At 42.2% G+C, this 17,415-nt stretch overlaps 2 protein-coding genes across 3 annotated transcripts in view; one reads left to right on the top strand and one right to left on the bottom strand.

Annotated features, from left to right (window-relative positions):
- The first annotated feature begins 683 nt into the window (after positions 1–683).
- The window catches only part of LOC135197199 (myb-like protein A), a 162,239-nt gene continuing 145,507 nt past the window's right edge, over positions 684–17,415 (top strand). Inside the window, exon 1 of one of the 2 annotated variants that reach the window (XR_010310571.1) lies at positions 684–878. The gene's annotated coding sequence lies outside the window, so the exon portion shown is untranslated. The remainder of the gene's footprint in view (positions 879–17,415) is intronic. The other variant, XM_064224248.1, reaches the window with a different exon arrangement.
- On the bottom strand, positions 7,167–10,697 carry LOC135196649 (uncharacterized protein K02A2.6-like). Its single transcript, XM_064223488.1, has 2 exons — positions 9,636–10,697; positions 7,167–7,298 (listed from the first exon to the last, which is right to left on the bottom strand). The coding sequence occupies exons 1-2, from the start codon at positions 10,695–10,697 to the stop codon at positions 7,167–7,169; spliced, it is 1,194 nt and encodes a 397-aa protein (XP_064079558.1).

The following is a 17,415-nucleotide window of genomic DNA, read 5'->3' as shown; positions in this document are numbered from 1 at the left end:
AGAAAAAGAATATGAACGGAGGTATAATAATAGGAATGAAAGGGGTTGCAAGCTAGGAGCCGACGGGTTGCTGTAAAGAACCCAATTACTAGTGCACCGTGTGAGTTGCACTGACGGCACTACCCTACTCTCTTCAGGGTCGATAAAAAGGAGGCAGTCCGAGAAAAGGAAGTATAAGCATATAGACTAAAAATGTCTAAAATCCTTATAAAGGAAAAAGAATGATAGACTAAGATGAGAAAACGCGTGAAAGTCAGCGTGCAGAATGACAGCATATCATGGCGGTGTGATGCTGAGTTTCCGAGTAGTAAGGCAGGAACGCTCTCTGCTTTCCACTAGTCATCCTCTTACAACAAAAACCTTTCATTCCAAAGGGATAGCATTATCATGTAATAAACCCTTCAAAATAGGCATCACGTGCAATTATCGTTTATCATATCGCGTATATGATCTTTGGATTATACTCAAAATGTCCTTTTATCATCATAACAGGACACCGTGATAATAAAAGAAATGATATAGGAGTAATAATGAGATGATAATGCTAGTCCAAGAATAGATTAATTCATCTTATCAATTGGACAAGACACTTAGTGATCTTGAAGGCATTTTAATCTCTCTCTCTCTCTCTCTCTCTCTCTCTCGGTGAACTAGCCGCTGCAGCTGTTCAACTGCAAGCCCTCTAGTGGCGGACTGAAGAAGTAGAACGACCCCGACTTCACCGCTGTATCATTGAAGTGATTCCTCCCGTTTACGTTGACTGAATTCCTGTAGAAGGTGAGCAGCGGTGCGACTTGGAATGATCTGACTATCTGTGCTTGTAACTAAAATCGGCCACAATATGACGGTAATCGGCTTGCTTCATCTTCCTTAGAGAGGTGAGTAGGCCTATTCTGTGAAATTTTGCTGACTGGTGGTTTGTCCTGTAAGATTTCTATTACTAGTAGGTTAGGCTACATAGTGTACTGTATTGTTTAATCAGTCTCTGTAGAAATACCAATCAGTTTTGTCAACGGTGCTAAGTGATACCGCGATAAATAGCCAATATGACCATTTTCATGTTGGTGCTTGATGTGCTTGACTTAACTCTTTGCCAAGTTGTTTCTGAAGGTAAGTAGGTCCTATGTAAACAGGTTAGTTAAAGTAGAGTAAGCTATAGGCCTAGGCATAGTAATTGACCCGAATATTTTGTGCTCTTTCACATCGTGTCAGTGGATATTTGATTATTTGAATTAGCCCTTATTCCAGTTTCTTATGATTTAAGGACTAGTATGTACCCCATAAGTAAGCCTGAAGATAGGTATTAGGCCTGAATTGAGTAGGAGATCGTAGGTTGGCCTAATATATTCTGGGCAAAAAAAAAAGTTCACGGTAAAACTTTAGTTTTAAATCTATATATATGAATTATATATTATATACATATAAATCTCTATATAATATATTGATATTTATTATATATATATATATATTGCCCCACAAGAAAAACTGTTATCAGTTGCAGGTCAGATGAGGTTAGCCTATTGCAATTATTCAGGTAATATGCTTTAGCCAGTCATTTAGTTTTTTACTTGGGTAGGTTAATATAATGAAAAGTCGCACTCACCCTTAGGCCTATATGTAAGCTGTAGGTTATTGATTATTATGATTAGTGTAATTATTCCAATTGCAGTCAGTTGAAGGATTCATTTTTCAGAAGTACCTAGTACACTTCCTTAAAGTGCTTGTTACATTGTGTGAAATTTCAGGTAACTGAACTTGTTGCACATTCCTTTATTCTTTTTATACTATATAATATTAACAACCGTATGCTGTAACTATTTATTAACTTAGTTCTGTTGATACTCTGCATATTCTTAAGGGAGCAGTGAAAAAGCTTTGTTTCTACGTTTTCTGGCAAAATGAATTCATGAGTGTTAAACTCACCACTAAGGTTTAGCTATAACTTATAACTGTGCAGGCTGAACGTTTATAGTGGAGGGCTCGAGTTCCCCCGTCCATCTCTCTCTCTCTCTCTCTCTCTCTCCTCTCCTCTCTCTCCCTACTCTCTCTCTTCTCTTCGAAGTATTTATTACAATTCACTCCCCTACTTCATTTTGAAGTATCGTCGTGTGTATTTTTTTTAAGTACGTTCAATGAAGTGCCGATATCATATATATATATATATATATATATATATATATATATATATATATATATATATATATATATACTATATATATATTGTGTGCGTGTGTGTGTGTGTGTGTAATACAGCCACAAATGATTGTTGACTGGTCATTCCGTTAATTTTACCGTTTCGTTCACACGACGTGCTGCTGTTAAGAGTTTTGTTGAATAGACCACCCGTTACGTGCTGGTAACCGTTATTCGGTGTAGTACTATAACGATGGACTAACCCACATTTTTTGTCGTTGTTTTAGGTCACAGCTGTGCGTGATGTAGTTATTATTAGGGTGATATTTAAATGAACAGAATTATTCATGTGTTAATATTGTTGGTGGAGCATTAATACCATTAAACGTTAACTTGATGCCTTTAAACAAATATGATAATGTAATTGTGAAAAATGTGATAAAATTATCGAATAAATTGCATTAAAATCTTAAACCCAGTGTTATATTATTATTAACATGATATTTTTAGCATTAATAATAGTATGGGTTTATTTTTAGACGGTCCATTGCAGGACGACATCCTGATAGTGGTTATGATGGTAATATTATTCTTTAAAAAAAAACTTTTAATGGGCTATAGTACGTGCAAATGGCTGGGGTATGGTGTTTCTGGGCTGTTGCCTTTGCAAGTACCTACTGACCAGACCTAAATGGCTGATCAGGCATATAGACGGTAATTGACGTTGTAAAGTTTTATTATTATTACTGCTGCGCTTTTCTTTTTGAATTAATATACTCCTGTAATCGTCTGAATCTTACGATAGTGCTTCATAGCAACCCCAGCAACCGATGATGAAGTATCTCAGCGCGCTTGATTTTTTGTAGAATCTTCTTTACGGTTTCCGTAAGTTTGATAGGTGAGGTTTCGAATCATTTTTGCCATTCTTGCAACACTTGATTGCGATTTCCTGATTACGTTAGAACGCAGATCTTTAGATACTACATTAAATTGAATGGAAAAATGAAAAGAATTTGCGATATGGGACGAATGACAGTTGGACCCTTTTGCTAGTTAATGAACAGTTTTGTGAATGGACATTGATAACATTCACGTCCAGATAGCGGAATTCTCTGCTTCCTTTTGTGTTTACTGAATTTTTGACTTAGTTTCTAAGGTAGGATGTTATTATTGTAAAAGTAGTCGAAGTCTATGAATTTTTGTATTAGCGATGAAACGTGCATAAAATCCATAGATGTGCAGTGATTGATGAGATGGTACCGCATTGCATGTAAGAGTTCGGGATAGCTGACGTTTTAGGGTTAAGAAAAATTCAGTTGCCACAGGCCGTGATTCTGGAGCTGGGACATCGAGAGCTACAGTAGCGAGTAGTTAATGCCGTGGTTGGAGCTTGCTTGCTGTAGATAAGGCCAGCCTTATGCTGGCACGGGCTCTTGTTATTCAGCAGCCTGTAACAGAGTGGATGGAGATGCGGAACGGAAGTGGAATATAAATTGTGTAGGATCCTCGTCCATTGATCAGCTGCGTTTCAGTTGAATATACTTTTGAGATCGAATTGCAATAGAAGACAGTATTTTGTTTTGAAAGTGAAATTTGCTTCAGAAGATGACTTTTTATGGCTAGCGAGTGGAGCATATCCAGTTTGAACCAGATTGACGTCGGGCTTAGTATTGAACTTTCAAGAAATTAAGAAAATAGTTTTATGCTAAGACAATAGCCCAGCAAGATTAGATTTAATTTATATTTTTTTAGTGTTTTCATTTAAGGTAAAATAACTCAAAAGAAATTATCATCGTTTGTAGAGTATAATAATGCTTCTTCTGTCTTGTTGGAGTTCAGTTAACGTTACTTGAATGGTACTGGGGTTCAGTTTTCTGCAGCTTTTTTCTCCTTCAGAGGCTCTAAGGGGAGGTTTGCTTAGCAAAGTTGCAATAATTTTTTAATGGGGGCAGGAGATAAAATTTCTCTGCAGGACTGAAGGACTTCGTCTCTCTTAGGATAATAATTTCGTCTCTCCTAGGGTAATAATTTTTGTGGGGGGTGGGAGTGAATGTGGGGTTCCAGACGTTTACATTTTTCTGCCGGTATTATATGAACAGATACCACATCAGTATAACGAGAACATACTTAAAAATATTAAGTAACTGTTTTACAGCAGATGGACAATCGCTGAAGTTTACGAAGACAAACCATAAACTGCTACTGAATGTGAAAATTTTTAACTGTGAGAAAGGACACACGATATCTACTTGTATGTATTCAGTTTTAAATTTATTGTACTGTACCCTTAGGGTGGGTAGTACCGTAAGTTCACCTCAAGCCATGCACTGCAGGCATTACCTAAGGTTCTTCGTAGCATCCCTTCGGTCCCTAACTGCAACCTCTTTCATTCCTTTTAGTAACTGCATTCATATTCTCTCTCTACCTTCTTACTTGCCACCCTTTCCAAACAGTTGTTTCATAGTGCATCTGCAATAGTTTCCCTCCAGTTAAACATTCTAACTTTTAAAACTCAATTTCCCCTTCAACGAGCTGGATGGCCACATAGGCTCAAGCGCTTGGCCTATGGTCTAAATTTTATGTTCCAGTTCCTCCCAGAATACCAGGCTAGCCATGCATCATTGTAGCTTTAAGAAAATATACTATATTACTTTTATGGGCTTTTAATTACGTTTATGAACACTTTGACCTCTAGAGCGGCAGCCCGGACCATTGAGATTCAACGAACGAGATACCGACTGAAACCCCAACTGGTATTTAGGAGTAGACTTGTAAACTGTGAAACTGACCGTCTGCCGAAAATATATGGATGGCTTACTTAACAAGCGCCACTAATTGCTTGTTAGATTTTGGGTCTAGATCCAATATTTGAGATACCAGACGAAGCTAATATACAATATATCTGCAGACGCTACTGATTATAGAATGACCGGTGACAAGCATTTTGGAGGGTGGATTCCCCCTGACAGACGCACTGAAAAGGGCGGGGTTAATTGGATCTAGGTCCAACTTTGAAGATACCAAGTAAAATTTAGACTGCAATAGCACTGCAGATCCTAGAGTACTGTGGTGGTAATGACAGACATTTTAGTGGGTGGTTTCCCCCTGAAAGACGCCCCACAACGAGTGGGGAGGGGGAGACAGGATCTGCGTCCAACATTGGAGATACCAAGTAAAATTTGTACTACAGTAGCACCTCATATCTAGAGAACTGTGGTGGTAATGACAGACATTTTAGTGGGTGGTTACCCCCTGACAGACGCCCCACAACGAGTGGGGAGGGAGAGACAGGATCTGCATCCAACACTGGAGATACCAAGTAAAATATGTATTACAATAGCACTTCATATCCTAGAATGCTGCGATGGTAATGTCAGACATTTTAGTGGGTGGTTTCCCACTGACAGACATAACCTACGATTGGAGGGGAGATGGAACACCTTGAAATGATCTATCTTGAAAATCTATCACAGGCAATATTAATATTAGAAATATGGTAATTATCTGAAATTTGTGAGCCTAATAAAATGTAAAAGACATAAAATTCAAGAAAAATTGTGATGTTCCAGGATAAGAATTACTGCCCGAGTTATTTTTAAAAATTATTTAAGTATGGAATATTTCACTTCATTAATTCCATCACATCTATATGAAAAACTATGTATGAGACTTACTAGGTCTGGTCTATTTTCTATATTTTCACACACAAATATATATATATATATATATATATATATATATATATATATATATATATATATATATATATATATATATATATATATTATCACTATCCTTTTGGTGTCGAGTTATTACTTCACACAAAGTAGTATTTTTTCTGAGTGGGAGGGGTCACAAGTGACAACAGCTACAAGTAAGTGTGCTGAGCATTTTTGAATAATTAAACCAGTCATATGGTGCCACTCTCAATTCCTCTAAAAAAAGAAATGTAAGATAAGTATTCTCGTTTTAGTAGCGTCTTTAGTCATTTTCTTTTCTTTTTGCAGAATAGGCCTATAGTTAGGGCACTGCAGCCATGTCGAGGTTCGTAGCCCAACGTGTCTTGCCACCAACTGAATTGTTCTTTAGTTGCTGTTGGTTCGTGTGGATGAAATGGAATTTTTATCGGATATGGGAGTTGGATTGATATTAAGACCAAAGTCCCATCATAAAGAGCCGTTTTGACACCACACATTCACAAAAAGATGATGTATCACAACACAAATAATTACTGGAAACGGAAATGTGAATGAATTGTTCAAGATAGGCTAACTGCAAAACATTTTCCCCCATTCTATTCCCCCTCCCGAAGTTGACGACCATACAACTTGAAGCTCCTGACTCCCAAATTAAGTAGGCCTATAATAGAATGTCAATTTTCTAATAGTCCACTTATTTTCGGCTGCCTCACTCAAATTGATCTGTATGGTATCACCAAGTATCCGGTACCATAATATTCAGGGAAGAAAATTTAAACTCAACTAAGAATTATACTTACGGACAAATCAAGGCGAAAATTGCCCGCAGTTTGATGTTTAAAGCCAGCATTTTCGCAGTTTGATGTTTAAAGCCAGCTGAGTGTGTTTGTCTCTTAACTTCCCGCTGGCACGCACCACAGCCAGCCTATGCAGTGTTTCTGGCTTTAACAACCATTATTCGGCTAATTTTCTCCCTAGTAATATTTTCACTTTCATTGTTCATTATTACAGTAGACAGGCACTAACATCATATTATATCCTCATGTCTGTTCAATGTATTTACCATTGCTAATATGATTTATAATGCGTCTCCAACACAGTCATAAAAATCGGACAACCGAAAGTGCAAATATGTCAGCTGTGTGCAAGGCCGTCAGTCACTGGAGTAGCGATCTCCCTGCTGAGAGTGACTCCGGGAGGCATATTTCCCAAGTCTGGAAGAGTTTAGGGATGGGGAAAATTAGGACCAATCAAAGCGCATGGAGCTGACCATGACGTCACAAGCCACGCCTTTTAGCTTCACTCTTGTCTCATAGCTTGTATGACCTATACATTTTAGTCAGTTATATCTAAACAATGCAATGCTAATTCACAAACACTATATTCTTCAAATGAGATACACCGTGAAATATATTGAGCGTTATTGGCTTCTCCCTCGTGGTAATAGTGCTGAGTGCCTCTTAATTCCTGCTCGCAAAGTCGATATTTAGTGCATAAATAATATTTCCATTGCGAGTTACAAAATTGTATACTTCAAAATGAGTGTTTAATGCCATATAGAGAGTTGCGATAACACACGGTATGAATGAAAAATATACAAGATGATAAAATTGATTGCATGGTAAAAATGATGGTATATGACCTGTAATTAGCACTACAGACTACATACAGGCGGCCAAGAAGTTCGCGGCACTTCGACTCCCATCAAGAATCTTGGACTTTGAAGGTGACAATTTAAAAGCATGGAGCATGGAACTTTTTTCGGGCGTCACTGCCTGTTGTCTCAGGGTATAAAAAGGTATTATGTACAGAACTAAAATAATAATTGCCTTATGCTTAAAAGAAATGTGGAGGATACAGTTTTGATGACAAATTTATGCACCCTGTAGGGGGATAGTGCCGTCAGTACACCTCATTAGGTGCAATGTAGGCATTACTTAAGGTTCTTTGCAGAGTCCTTACTTTCATTCATTTTACTGTTACCTCTGTTCATATTCTCTTTCTTCGATCTTAATTGCCCACCCTCTCCTAACACTTGCTTCATAGTGTAACTGCTTTGAGGTTTTCCTCCTGTAACACCTTTCAAACCTTTTACTGTCAGTTTCCGTTTCAGCGCTGAATGGCCTTAGTTGCCCCAGTGCTTGGCATAATGCCAAAAATCTATATGTAAAAAAATTATACACTTAATGTAAGGCATACATTTGGCCATTGAGTGTGGGCTTGGATGAAAATAGTAGTATACTCATATACTATCGTTATTCCTGATTTTAATTAATACGTGTTGAATATTTGCATAAAATTTTCTGTCGAGAGAGAGTTGGATAAAAAGTGTTAATAAATTTACGCATCAATTCTGCTCTAGTTCAGCTTAGTAAAAAGTCTACTGTAACTTTGTAAATAGGTAGTATTCTGTACTCCTATAATTGCTAAAAGTATTACATACTAATGAAATACTCATTTGGATTCTTTGCACACAATGAATGACAAGTGCGAAAGGTTTGCTAAGAATAATAAATAAATTAAACAATCAGTGTTTTCTTTGTACACAATGAATTTTAAGCAAAATTTACGTAAAGGCTTGCTGAAAATATTCAATACTGAATTATCACTTTTTATTTGTTTGTGCACAATGTATGAAAAGTAAAAATCAAAAGCAAACATTTTTCAATAAAAACTTTTTATATGTACACAATGAATGACAAGGACCAATCAGGTAAGGACATCTGGAAGGTTTTATGAAAACGGAATCCACCTCAAAAAGGCAAGTTTTTACTACAGCTTATCAAGTACACCTTGAAAAACAACCGTATTCAGATTAGCTACTGACAGGACGAGTTTGTCTCGTAACTATATTTGGTTACAGTAAGCTAACTTAGATCACCAAAACAACAAAACCGTAGTTTTCCTTAGGTTTCCTTAAGGGCACATTAGCTCTTGAAATAATTTAATGAATGAAGCTGATGCTGTGTCCCTGTAAACAGTAGGGCCTATATCAGTCTGCTTCCTGTTCATGGCCTAGTAATTGGTGATAGGTGGTGATGTCTTGCATTAGAAGACGAAAGATTGCAGGATGGGAGAAATGATATCCTGAGTCGTAGATTTGTTTATTCCAAGCAGCAAAAGGTAAATATGTACAGAGGCTCTGCAGGGCGTGCAGCTCGCGCCAAGAGAAGCAAGAAGAATAGCCATGTGCATGTGCGGGGTTCATGATACAGGGCGACACATGCGGATGCATTCACAATAGGTGATTTTATTAAATACATGGAAATGAATTGTACAGCAATTGCATAGTAAAATATCCATTATTCCACACCTCCCCTTCCCCTTTTGCGTTCAAAGAGGTATTTTGAACGTACTAAACAAATTACATGTAATTGTACATTAATGTAGGCCCTGTTCAATCTTGGAACCTGCGAGGGGCTTTGGAGGGAATTGATGACTTTTCCATGTCTGGGCTAGGGACCACAGGGAGATCAGAGTTGGGAACTTGACTGGGGCTGAGCAGTGGATATAGGAAGCGACGGTTCCAACGTAACACTCGACCGGGAGACTGATCTCGTACTCGCGTGATCGTGCACCACCCATGACAATCCCAACTGTGTCCCATCGGTGGGATGTCAGGTCCTGGAGGCGGACATGTTGGCCCACATTAAGCCTGGGCAGGGGTGGGCGTGGGCGTCATAGTTGCGCGCGACTGAGCAGCTCTGGGAGCGGCTCGGCAGTCACGTCATGGCCCTTTTTCCTGCCAATCTTCTGTGAATGACTGAGGATTGGGCAGGCACCACATGTACGGAGTGACCATACAGTACCTGGGCAGGAGAGCGACCAGACTGGTTGGGTGTTTCTTAACTCAAGGAGACCACGATCGAAATCCTCGCAGTCAATGTTTCCTGTGGGGGCCGTTTTGAAGATCAAGTGCTTGACAGCCTTGACGGCGGCCTCAGCATGTCCATTAGACTGTGGGTAATGTGGCGATGAGGTGATGTGGTGTACACCCCAACGTTCTGTGAAGTCGGCAAATTCTTTACTGGTAAACTGAGGTCCTCCATCGGTGCGCAGGCGTAAGGGAACACCCACCTCTCTGAAGTAGCGGCAGAAGTGCAGTATGGTCGAGGAGGCAGTAGTGTCACCCTTGCAAGGGACAACCACAGGCCAGCCGGAGAGGCGGTCGGCGACTACAAGAAAGGACTTCCCAGCTACCTGGAAGAAGTCCGCCGATACTGACTCAAAGGGCCTGGATGGATGGTCGTCGTTGTGGAGAGGCTCTTGTTGTTGGCTGGGACGCAGGACTTGGCACGGCTCGCAGGCAGAGACGGTGTTGGCGATGTCCGAGTCTATCCCAGGCCAGAAGACAGTTTGTCGAGCCCGACGTTTGGTAGCCTCGACACCACGGTGACTATCATGGAGTCTGGCGAGTGTGCGGCGACGTAGAGCTGCAGGAACTAGTATTCTTGCCCGGTAGAGCACGAGGTTGCCATCAGTAGAGAGGGCTTCTCGCAGCTTCCAGTATGGTGATAAGGATGCATGTAGGTCATAGCGGTTCGTGGGAAACCCAGAACTGATGCAATCGCGAAGGCGAATGTAGGTGGGGTCGGCCTGTGCTGCTATCGACATGTCCTGTAGGGTCCAGTCGGCATCAATGGTTGGGGCATCCTCGTCCTGGGAAGCTGTTGTAGCGTTGATGACAGATCTGACATGTGCCGTTACCTCAGCACAGCCAGTCACATCCTCAGAGGTGGGGTAGCTGACTGGTGCACGAGAAAGTGCATCTGGGATGCATAGAGACTTGCCAGTGTGCCACACTGCAGTAAATTGATATTGCGACATGCGCTCCTTCATTCGCTGGAGCCGTGGGTTTTCAACCATGTCCAGCGTGTAGCTGTTGATGATAGGCACCAATGGGCGATGGTCGGTTTGCAGGGTGAAGGTTGGCAGTCCTTTGAGTTATAGGCAGCACTTTGTGAGGGCCCAAGATACTGCAAGCATCTCCAGTTCAATTGTTGCATACCTTGTTTCGGCGTCTGCGAGAAAGCGGGATCCACACTGGACTACTCGGAGATGTCCAGATCCATGGTCCTGGAGGAGAGCGTAGCCTATCCCGTAAAGGCGAGATGCGTCGGTCTGGAGAATGGTTGGCAGGGTTGGGTCAAAAGACGCAAGAACAGGCGGGCTTGAAAGTGCTTGTTTCACACGTTTGAAGGCCTGGTCATAGTCAGGTGTCTAAAGAAAAGAGCTTTTGGGGCTCATGAGTGGTCGAAAAGGCTGTGCAGTCAGGGCAATATCTGGGGTAAACTCTGCCAACTGGTTTACTAATCCCATGAAGGAACGTAAGTCCGTCAGGTTGGATGGTGTAGGGAAGTCTTGTAGAGCAGCAACTCGTCCTGGGTTAGCAGCAATTCCTTCTTCGGAAAGGGTAAAGCCACAGAAATTCACTCTGGTCTCTGCCACTGTGAACTTTTCTTTGCTGAGAGTGATGCCATTTTTGTGGCAGCGGGTGAGCAGTTCGTGGATCCTGTGGTAGTGTGTCAGTAGGTCATCGTCGAAGATGAGAATGTCATCAACAACCTTGACACACTTCTTCATGCCTTGGAGAGCTAAGTCGCCGCGGTAACAATAGGCATCACCAGTGGCAGCGAAGCCCATAGGTCCCCGGCAATGCTGGAAGCGTCCATAAGGCGTAATGAAAGTGGTGAGGTGGCGGTCCTCTTCTGCTAGCTCCATCTGCCAGTAGCCGTGTAGAGTGTCCGCGGTGGTGAAGAACTTGGCGGTGGAGTCAACAGCGCGGACAGCAGCTAAGGGCGTGGGCGAAGGGTGGGCTGGACGGGAGACTTGTGCATTCAGCTTCGTGAGATCCACTGTGATTTGAACTCCCTTGGCGACGACTAGAGGGTGGCACCATTCCGATGGCTCATCTCCACAAGGCTTAGTGATTCCCTGTTGTACCATGGAGTCTAGTTCATTCTTGACAGGTTCGCGGAAAGCGTAGGGTATCTGCCTTGGGGTGTGGATTTTCATGAGAGGGCCGGCCATCGGTCTCAGTGGAGCTGCTTTAACGTCTTCCTTTGACAAGAGTAAGAAATACTCTCGGGCCTCAGCAGGGTCGTGTCAGCATGCAGGGGTAGCTCCTTGCATCGATTAACGTGGGTGACCTGTAGGATGGGCCGCGGAAAGCCTGGCGAGATGATGCCCAACTCCTTGCAAAGTGCATAGGACAGGAGTGGCATCTGAACGCGTTCGTGGACTTGAATCATGGCGAGGCAGGACCGTTTGGCCAAGGACAAGGTGGCCTTAAGGGTACCTAAAGCCGGTGTCATCTTTGACCCATCTGCCGTGAGTGTCACTGATGTGGCGGAAGGCTGTAGCTTAGACCTGGGAATATGGAGGAGTTCCAAGTGCTGGGGGCCCATCACTGATACAGCACCAACTCCTGTGTCAGGCAGCATCATTATCTTCGATGTCTCACCCCTATAGGTGAGGGCGATGGATATAGGTGATGGTGAGGAGTCAGTTGATGAAGAAGGGGTCTCAACCTTGTGACAGTTAGAGGGCTTGCTAGAAGGGGGCGTGGCATTGGGCGGGCCGCCCTGCTTGGCGTTCATCTGCTGACGGCAGTACTTGTCATAGTGGCCCACTCGGCCGCAGTGTCTACATGTGTCCTAGTTGGCGGCACTTTGGGGTCCGTCGCGCCAGTGTCCTTTGCAGCCACAGTTTACACATACACTGTTGCTGGCTGAGCACTTTCCTGTTGAGCTGTGCTTCCTTGTGCAGGAAGGGCATAAAGTGTCCTTGTTAGGGGTTTGTAGCGAGGTAGAACCCCTGTTGCCATGTCCTTTAATTTTTTTATACATGGAGACGGCACACAATTTAGAAGGAGGGGCACGTATGGCGGTAGTGGCTGTCCATGTGGCCTCATAGGAGCGACATTTGTTAACCATGGTGGCCAATGAAGCTGCAGCGTCCAGGGCAATGAGTTTCTGAGTGAGCTCCTCGTCCCTGACTCCCATGATAATGATCATCTTCAGCCGAGTCTCCTCACACAGCATAATTGGCCAGGACAGACGTTCGATTTCCTCTGCTACATGCTTCAGTCGGACGTAGAGGTCGCTGAAGCTTTCCCCTTCCCTCTGCTTGCAGGAGAGCAGATCCTTGCGTCGTAGAGCTTCATTCTGCAGGTTCTTGATGTGTTACTGGAGAATATTCAAGACCTCGTCAACACTGCGATCCGTGTCTGGTGGTATGTTGAGTGTGTGCTCGAGTATTTTTTGGGTCTCCAGGCTGAGGCACATACGAAGCTGTATCATTTGTTTCCTGGTAGGTAATGTCCCTAGGTCCACCATCACACTGTAGTCATCCCAGCGTCTACGCCATTCCCTGAACACTTGGTATGTGGCATCAGGACGTAAGGGCAGCGGGGTCTGGGCGATGTCCTTCTGTGGGGGTGGTGGCTGGGTGGATTAATTAGCTGCAACAGTACGGTGAAACGTTGAGCTTCTTCCTCTCTTCTTAAGTTGTCCTCTTGGCGGCGTAGATCCTCTTCGTGACGACGTTGTTCCTCTTCATAACGACGTTGTTCTTCCTCTCTCCGATGTGCAGCCAACTCGGCCTGTCGAAATTCCTCCAGGTACTTGATGAGGAGCCTTAACTCCGTATTTGGAGTTGTGGGAGGCGGTATACTCAGATGTGGGGAGAGCAAAGGTGGGGTTTCCAGCGCAGCAAAACCTGGAAGGGTTCGACGGTCTGTTGGTGAGACTGGGTGTGAAGGAAACTGGTGGTCCTCAGGGTCCTGGTCATGTTGCATATCCCCAGGCTTGTCTTGATGTGAAGCAGAAGCCATTATGAGCAGTTTTCTGCAATGTCAACTGGAGTTTAAAGGAAGAGAAGAAACGATGAGGATGACTTTCTACAATTATTATGAAAAGTTACTGTAATTAATTCTTCAACTGTGCGGCGAATATCTGGCAGGCGGTGGAGAGTGGCTGGGTGGGCTCCTGGGGGGTGGGTGGTCGGGTGGGGAGTGGGGAGCGACCACTTGACCCGTGTTGAATATGTCGGCAGTGTATGGCAAATGATGAGCATTGGTGGAATAAGGGTACCCGTTGAGCTGGGGCAAGGCACAAGAGAAATAAAACCCACTAAAATCAAAGCACTGACATTACACTGCATTGGCACTACACAAACACTGCATGAACGTATCATAAACACCGCACTAGCACTGTAAAATCCAAAGGCGATCGAGGGGTAATGGCGGCTGGATTTGAATGCTGATTCTGGTGTTCCTTGAAAATGCTGAATGGTTTCGTCACTGCGCCATGGTGATAGGTGGTGATGTCTTGCATTAGAAGACGAAAGATTGCAGGATGGGAGAAATGATATCCCGAGTCGTAGATTTGTTTATTCCAAACAGCAAAAGGTAAATATGTACTGAGGCTCAGCAGGGGGTGCAGCTCGCGCCAAGAGAAGCAAGAACCAAGAAGAATAGCCATGCGCATGTGCGGGGTTCATGATACAGGGCGACACCTGCGGATGCGTTCACAATAGGTGATTTTATTAAATACATGGAAATGAATCATCGTACAGCAATTGCATAGTAAAATATCCATTATTCCACAGTAATAATCAGTATATTGCATTTATAGCATGCCCAGTAATGTGCATTACTACGAAATAGCATATGTCCATAGAAATCCGTAGTGTAAGCCTACTCCATCGCACCAGTTATCACAACGCTTTATAAATGGCTTTAAACATGCATATTCATGTATATAATTTAGAAAATCGCGATGTGAAAATATTATTTACAAGAGGGAGAAGCCAATAACGCATAATATATTTCACGGTGTATCTCATTTGAAGAATATATTGTTGTTAAATTAGTGTTGCATTATGTTTAGATATATCTGACTACAATGTATAAGTCATACAACCGTAAACTGTGAAATTGAGAAGAAAGTATTTCTTGGTCATCGTGACTGGCGGCAGTAATAGATATACGACTGAGGAGGGAGCTAAAAGGCGTGGCTTGTGACGTCATGGATCAGCTCCAAGTGCTTTAATTGGTCCTAATTTTCCCCATCCCTAAACTCTTCCAGACTTGAGAAATATGCCTTCGGGAGGCCATATTGAAAGGTCTCGGTACAGCTCTTAGTACTATATTTTATTACTATTATTTTTTTAAACTTTGTGAAATTGGGTCAAATAATAATAATAATAATAATAGAGAAAAATTACCTTACGAAAACAGGCCTAAGCACTCCAATCATTGTGGTCAAGGCCTAAGCATCTGCTCCTGGATCTAAGCAGTGTGAAGCATAAAAGGTTCCTGTGTAAATTACAGGACTTTCTTTGCACACAGTAGCTGACATTCACTAAACGCTCACTTAACATTCACAAAACATTCACTAAAACCCTAAAGACAAAACATTCATTGAATACTTACACAATAAACATTCAAGAACATTCACTAAACCCTAAAGACTCGGTAAACATTCACTGAATACTGACACATTAAACAGTCACTAAACCAAACTAAACATTCATCAAACTAAACATTCATCAAATCCGATCGGATTTACAGGTAAATCACTTCCCCAGAGATTAATACAACACAAACGGTCAGTTAGGTATGGACAACAGAACTCGGCTATTTTCAACCATATAAATGAACATAACCATAGAATAAACTGGAATATGTCACGTGTAATTTATAGCAGCAACTGCCGGTACAAGAGTCAAATGATGGAATCGGCCTTAATAAAAGAGAAGCAGGTAATGAACATCTCAAAGGGAATTGGATATCAGATATCGTCGACGCAGTGTTCATTCAACCAACGCTTTAGAAGATTAAAGGAAGATTATCAGCGGGGGTGACCTAAATTGGCTTACTTGTGGACGAATCTCTTGGTATAAATACCACCTTTTCTGTAAACTTTTCTCGAGTTTCATATACCTGAAGAAGATAGAGAGCAGTCTCTGAAATATAGTACTTTTCTCTCTACATTTTGGTGTTTTTTATGGGCTCCTTTTATTATATATATATAAATAATATATATTATATATGATATATATATATATTCATATTATATATATATATATATAGTTATGATCTATATATATAGGCATGTATATATGTATAATATATATATATATATATATATATATATATTATATATATATATATATAATATATATATATATATTTTGTGTTATGCCTTTAACGATCGCGAGCGATCTCACCCCTGGGGCATCATTGCTGAGAGAGCGTCATAGAAATGGGGGTTTAGTTTACCCAGGGGTGGGCCCTTCCCCATTTCTCGGCTCTCTTAGCTAGCCAAGATAGATAAAATCCTCAGTCTATAATGACCCTTCTTGTAACGCCTCCAGATTATTCTTCGGCGGTTGATAGAAAACAGGTGGTTCCTTTACGGAGTCCAAAATCCAGCCATTTCTCTGCTAACTGTTGGAAATCCTTCACTATAGACAGGAAGCTTCCAGTCTCCTAATCGAACGACGTCGAAATACAGCGACTCCTGACAATGCCCTTCGAAGTGTTAGTGCCCATGCCACACTGGGATCAAATACTTTGCATATGTAAAAGGCATGAAACTTATGGGTTTTTACGCCGCGCCAGTGGTTGCCTCTGCTGTATATGCTAGTATTTGATCCATTATGCATTGCATAGCCCATATTTTGCATATATAAAAGGCATTGAACTTACGGGTTTTTACGCCACGCCAGAGGTTGCCACAGTAGGATATGCAAAAATGGGATGGAATTTGCAATGCATAATCCAATTCACATATGAAGTATTAAGCATGAAACTTACGGGTTCTTACGCCGCGCCAGTGGTTGCCTACTACCCATATGTTTTGATACCCTATTCCAAGGTGTCATGTGGCAGGAGAGAGAGGGTATGCACCACAGTCCAGTGTTGGACAGGGGGTGCACAACAATCCAGTCTTCGGGCACTTATTGCCAGCCACAATCCGCTGTAGTCTTTCGATCGCGCAGAGCTGCTTCCACAAGCATATCCAGGAAGGATTTCCATCACAAACTTCAGCGTCTTCCTGTTCTCGAAATCGAAATACAGCAACTCCTGACGATGCCTTTCGATGTTTTAGTGCCCCTGCCACACTGGGATCAAACACTTTGCATATGTAAAAGGCATGAAACTTACGGGTTTTTACGCCACGCCAGTGGTTGCCTCTGCAGTATATGCTAGTATTTGATCCGTTATGCATTGCATAGCCCATATTTGCATATATAAAAGGCATTGAACTTACGGGTTTTTACGCCACGCCAGAGGTTGCCACAGTAGTATATGCAAAAAATGGGATGGAATTTGCAATGCATAATCCAATTCGCATATGAAGTAGTAGGCATGAAACTTACGGGTTCTTACGCCGCGCCAGTGGTTGCCTACTATCCATTTGCGATTGGGCTTTGATACCCTATTCCAAGGGTATCATGTGGCAGGAGAGAGAGGGGATGCACCACAGTCCAGTGTTGGACAGGGGGTGCACAACAATCCAGTCTTCGGGCACTTATTGCCAGGCCACAATCCGCTGTAGTCTCTCGATTGCGCAGA

The sequence above is a fragment of the Macrobrachium nipponense genome, chromosome 18 (genome assembly GCF_015104395.2).
Source record: "Macrobrachium nipponense isolate FS-2020 chromosome 18, ASM1510439v2, whole genome shotgun sequence".
NCBI lineage: Eukaryota > Metazoa > Arthropoda > Malacostraca > Decapoda > Palaemonidae > Macrobrachium > Macrobrachium nipponense.
Note: the sequence above shows the minus strand (reverse complement) of the source record. Positions and strands in the feature narration are given on the sequence as shown.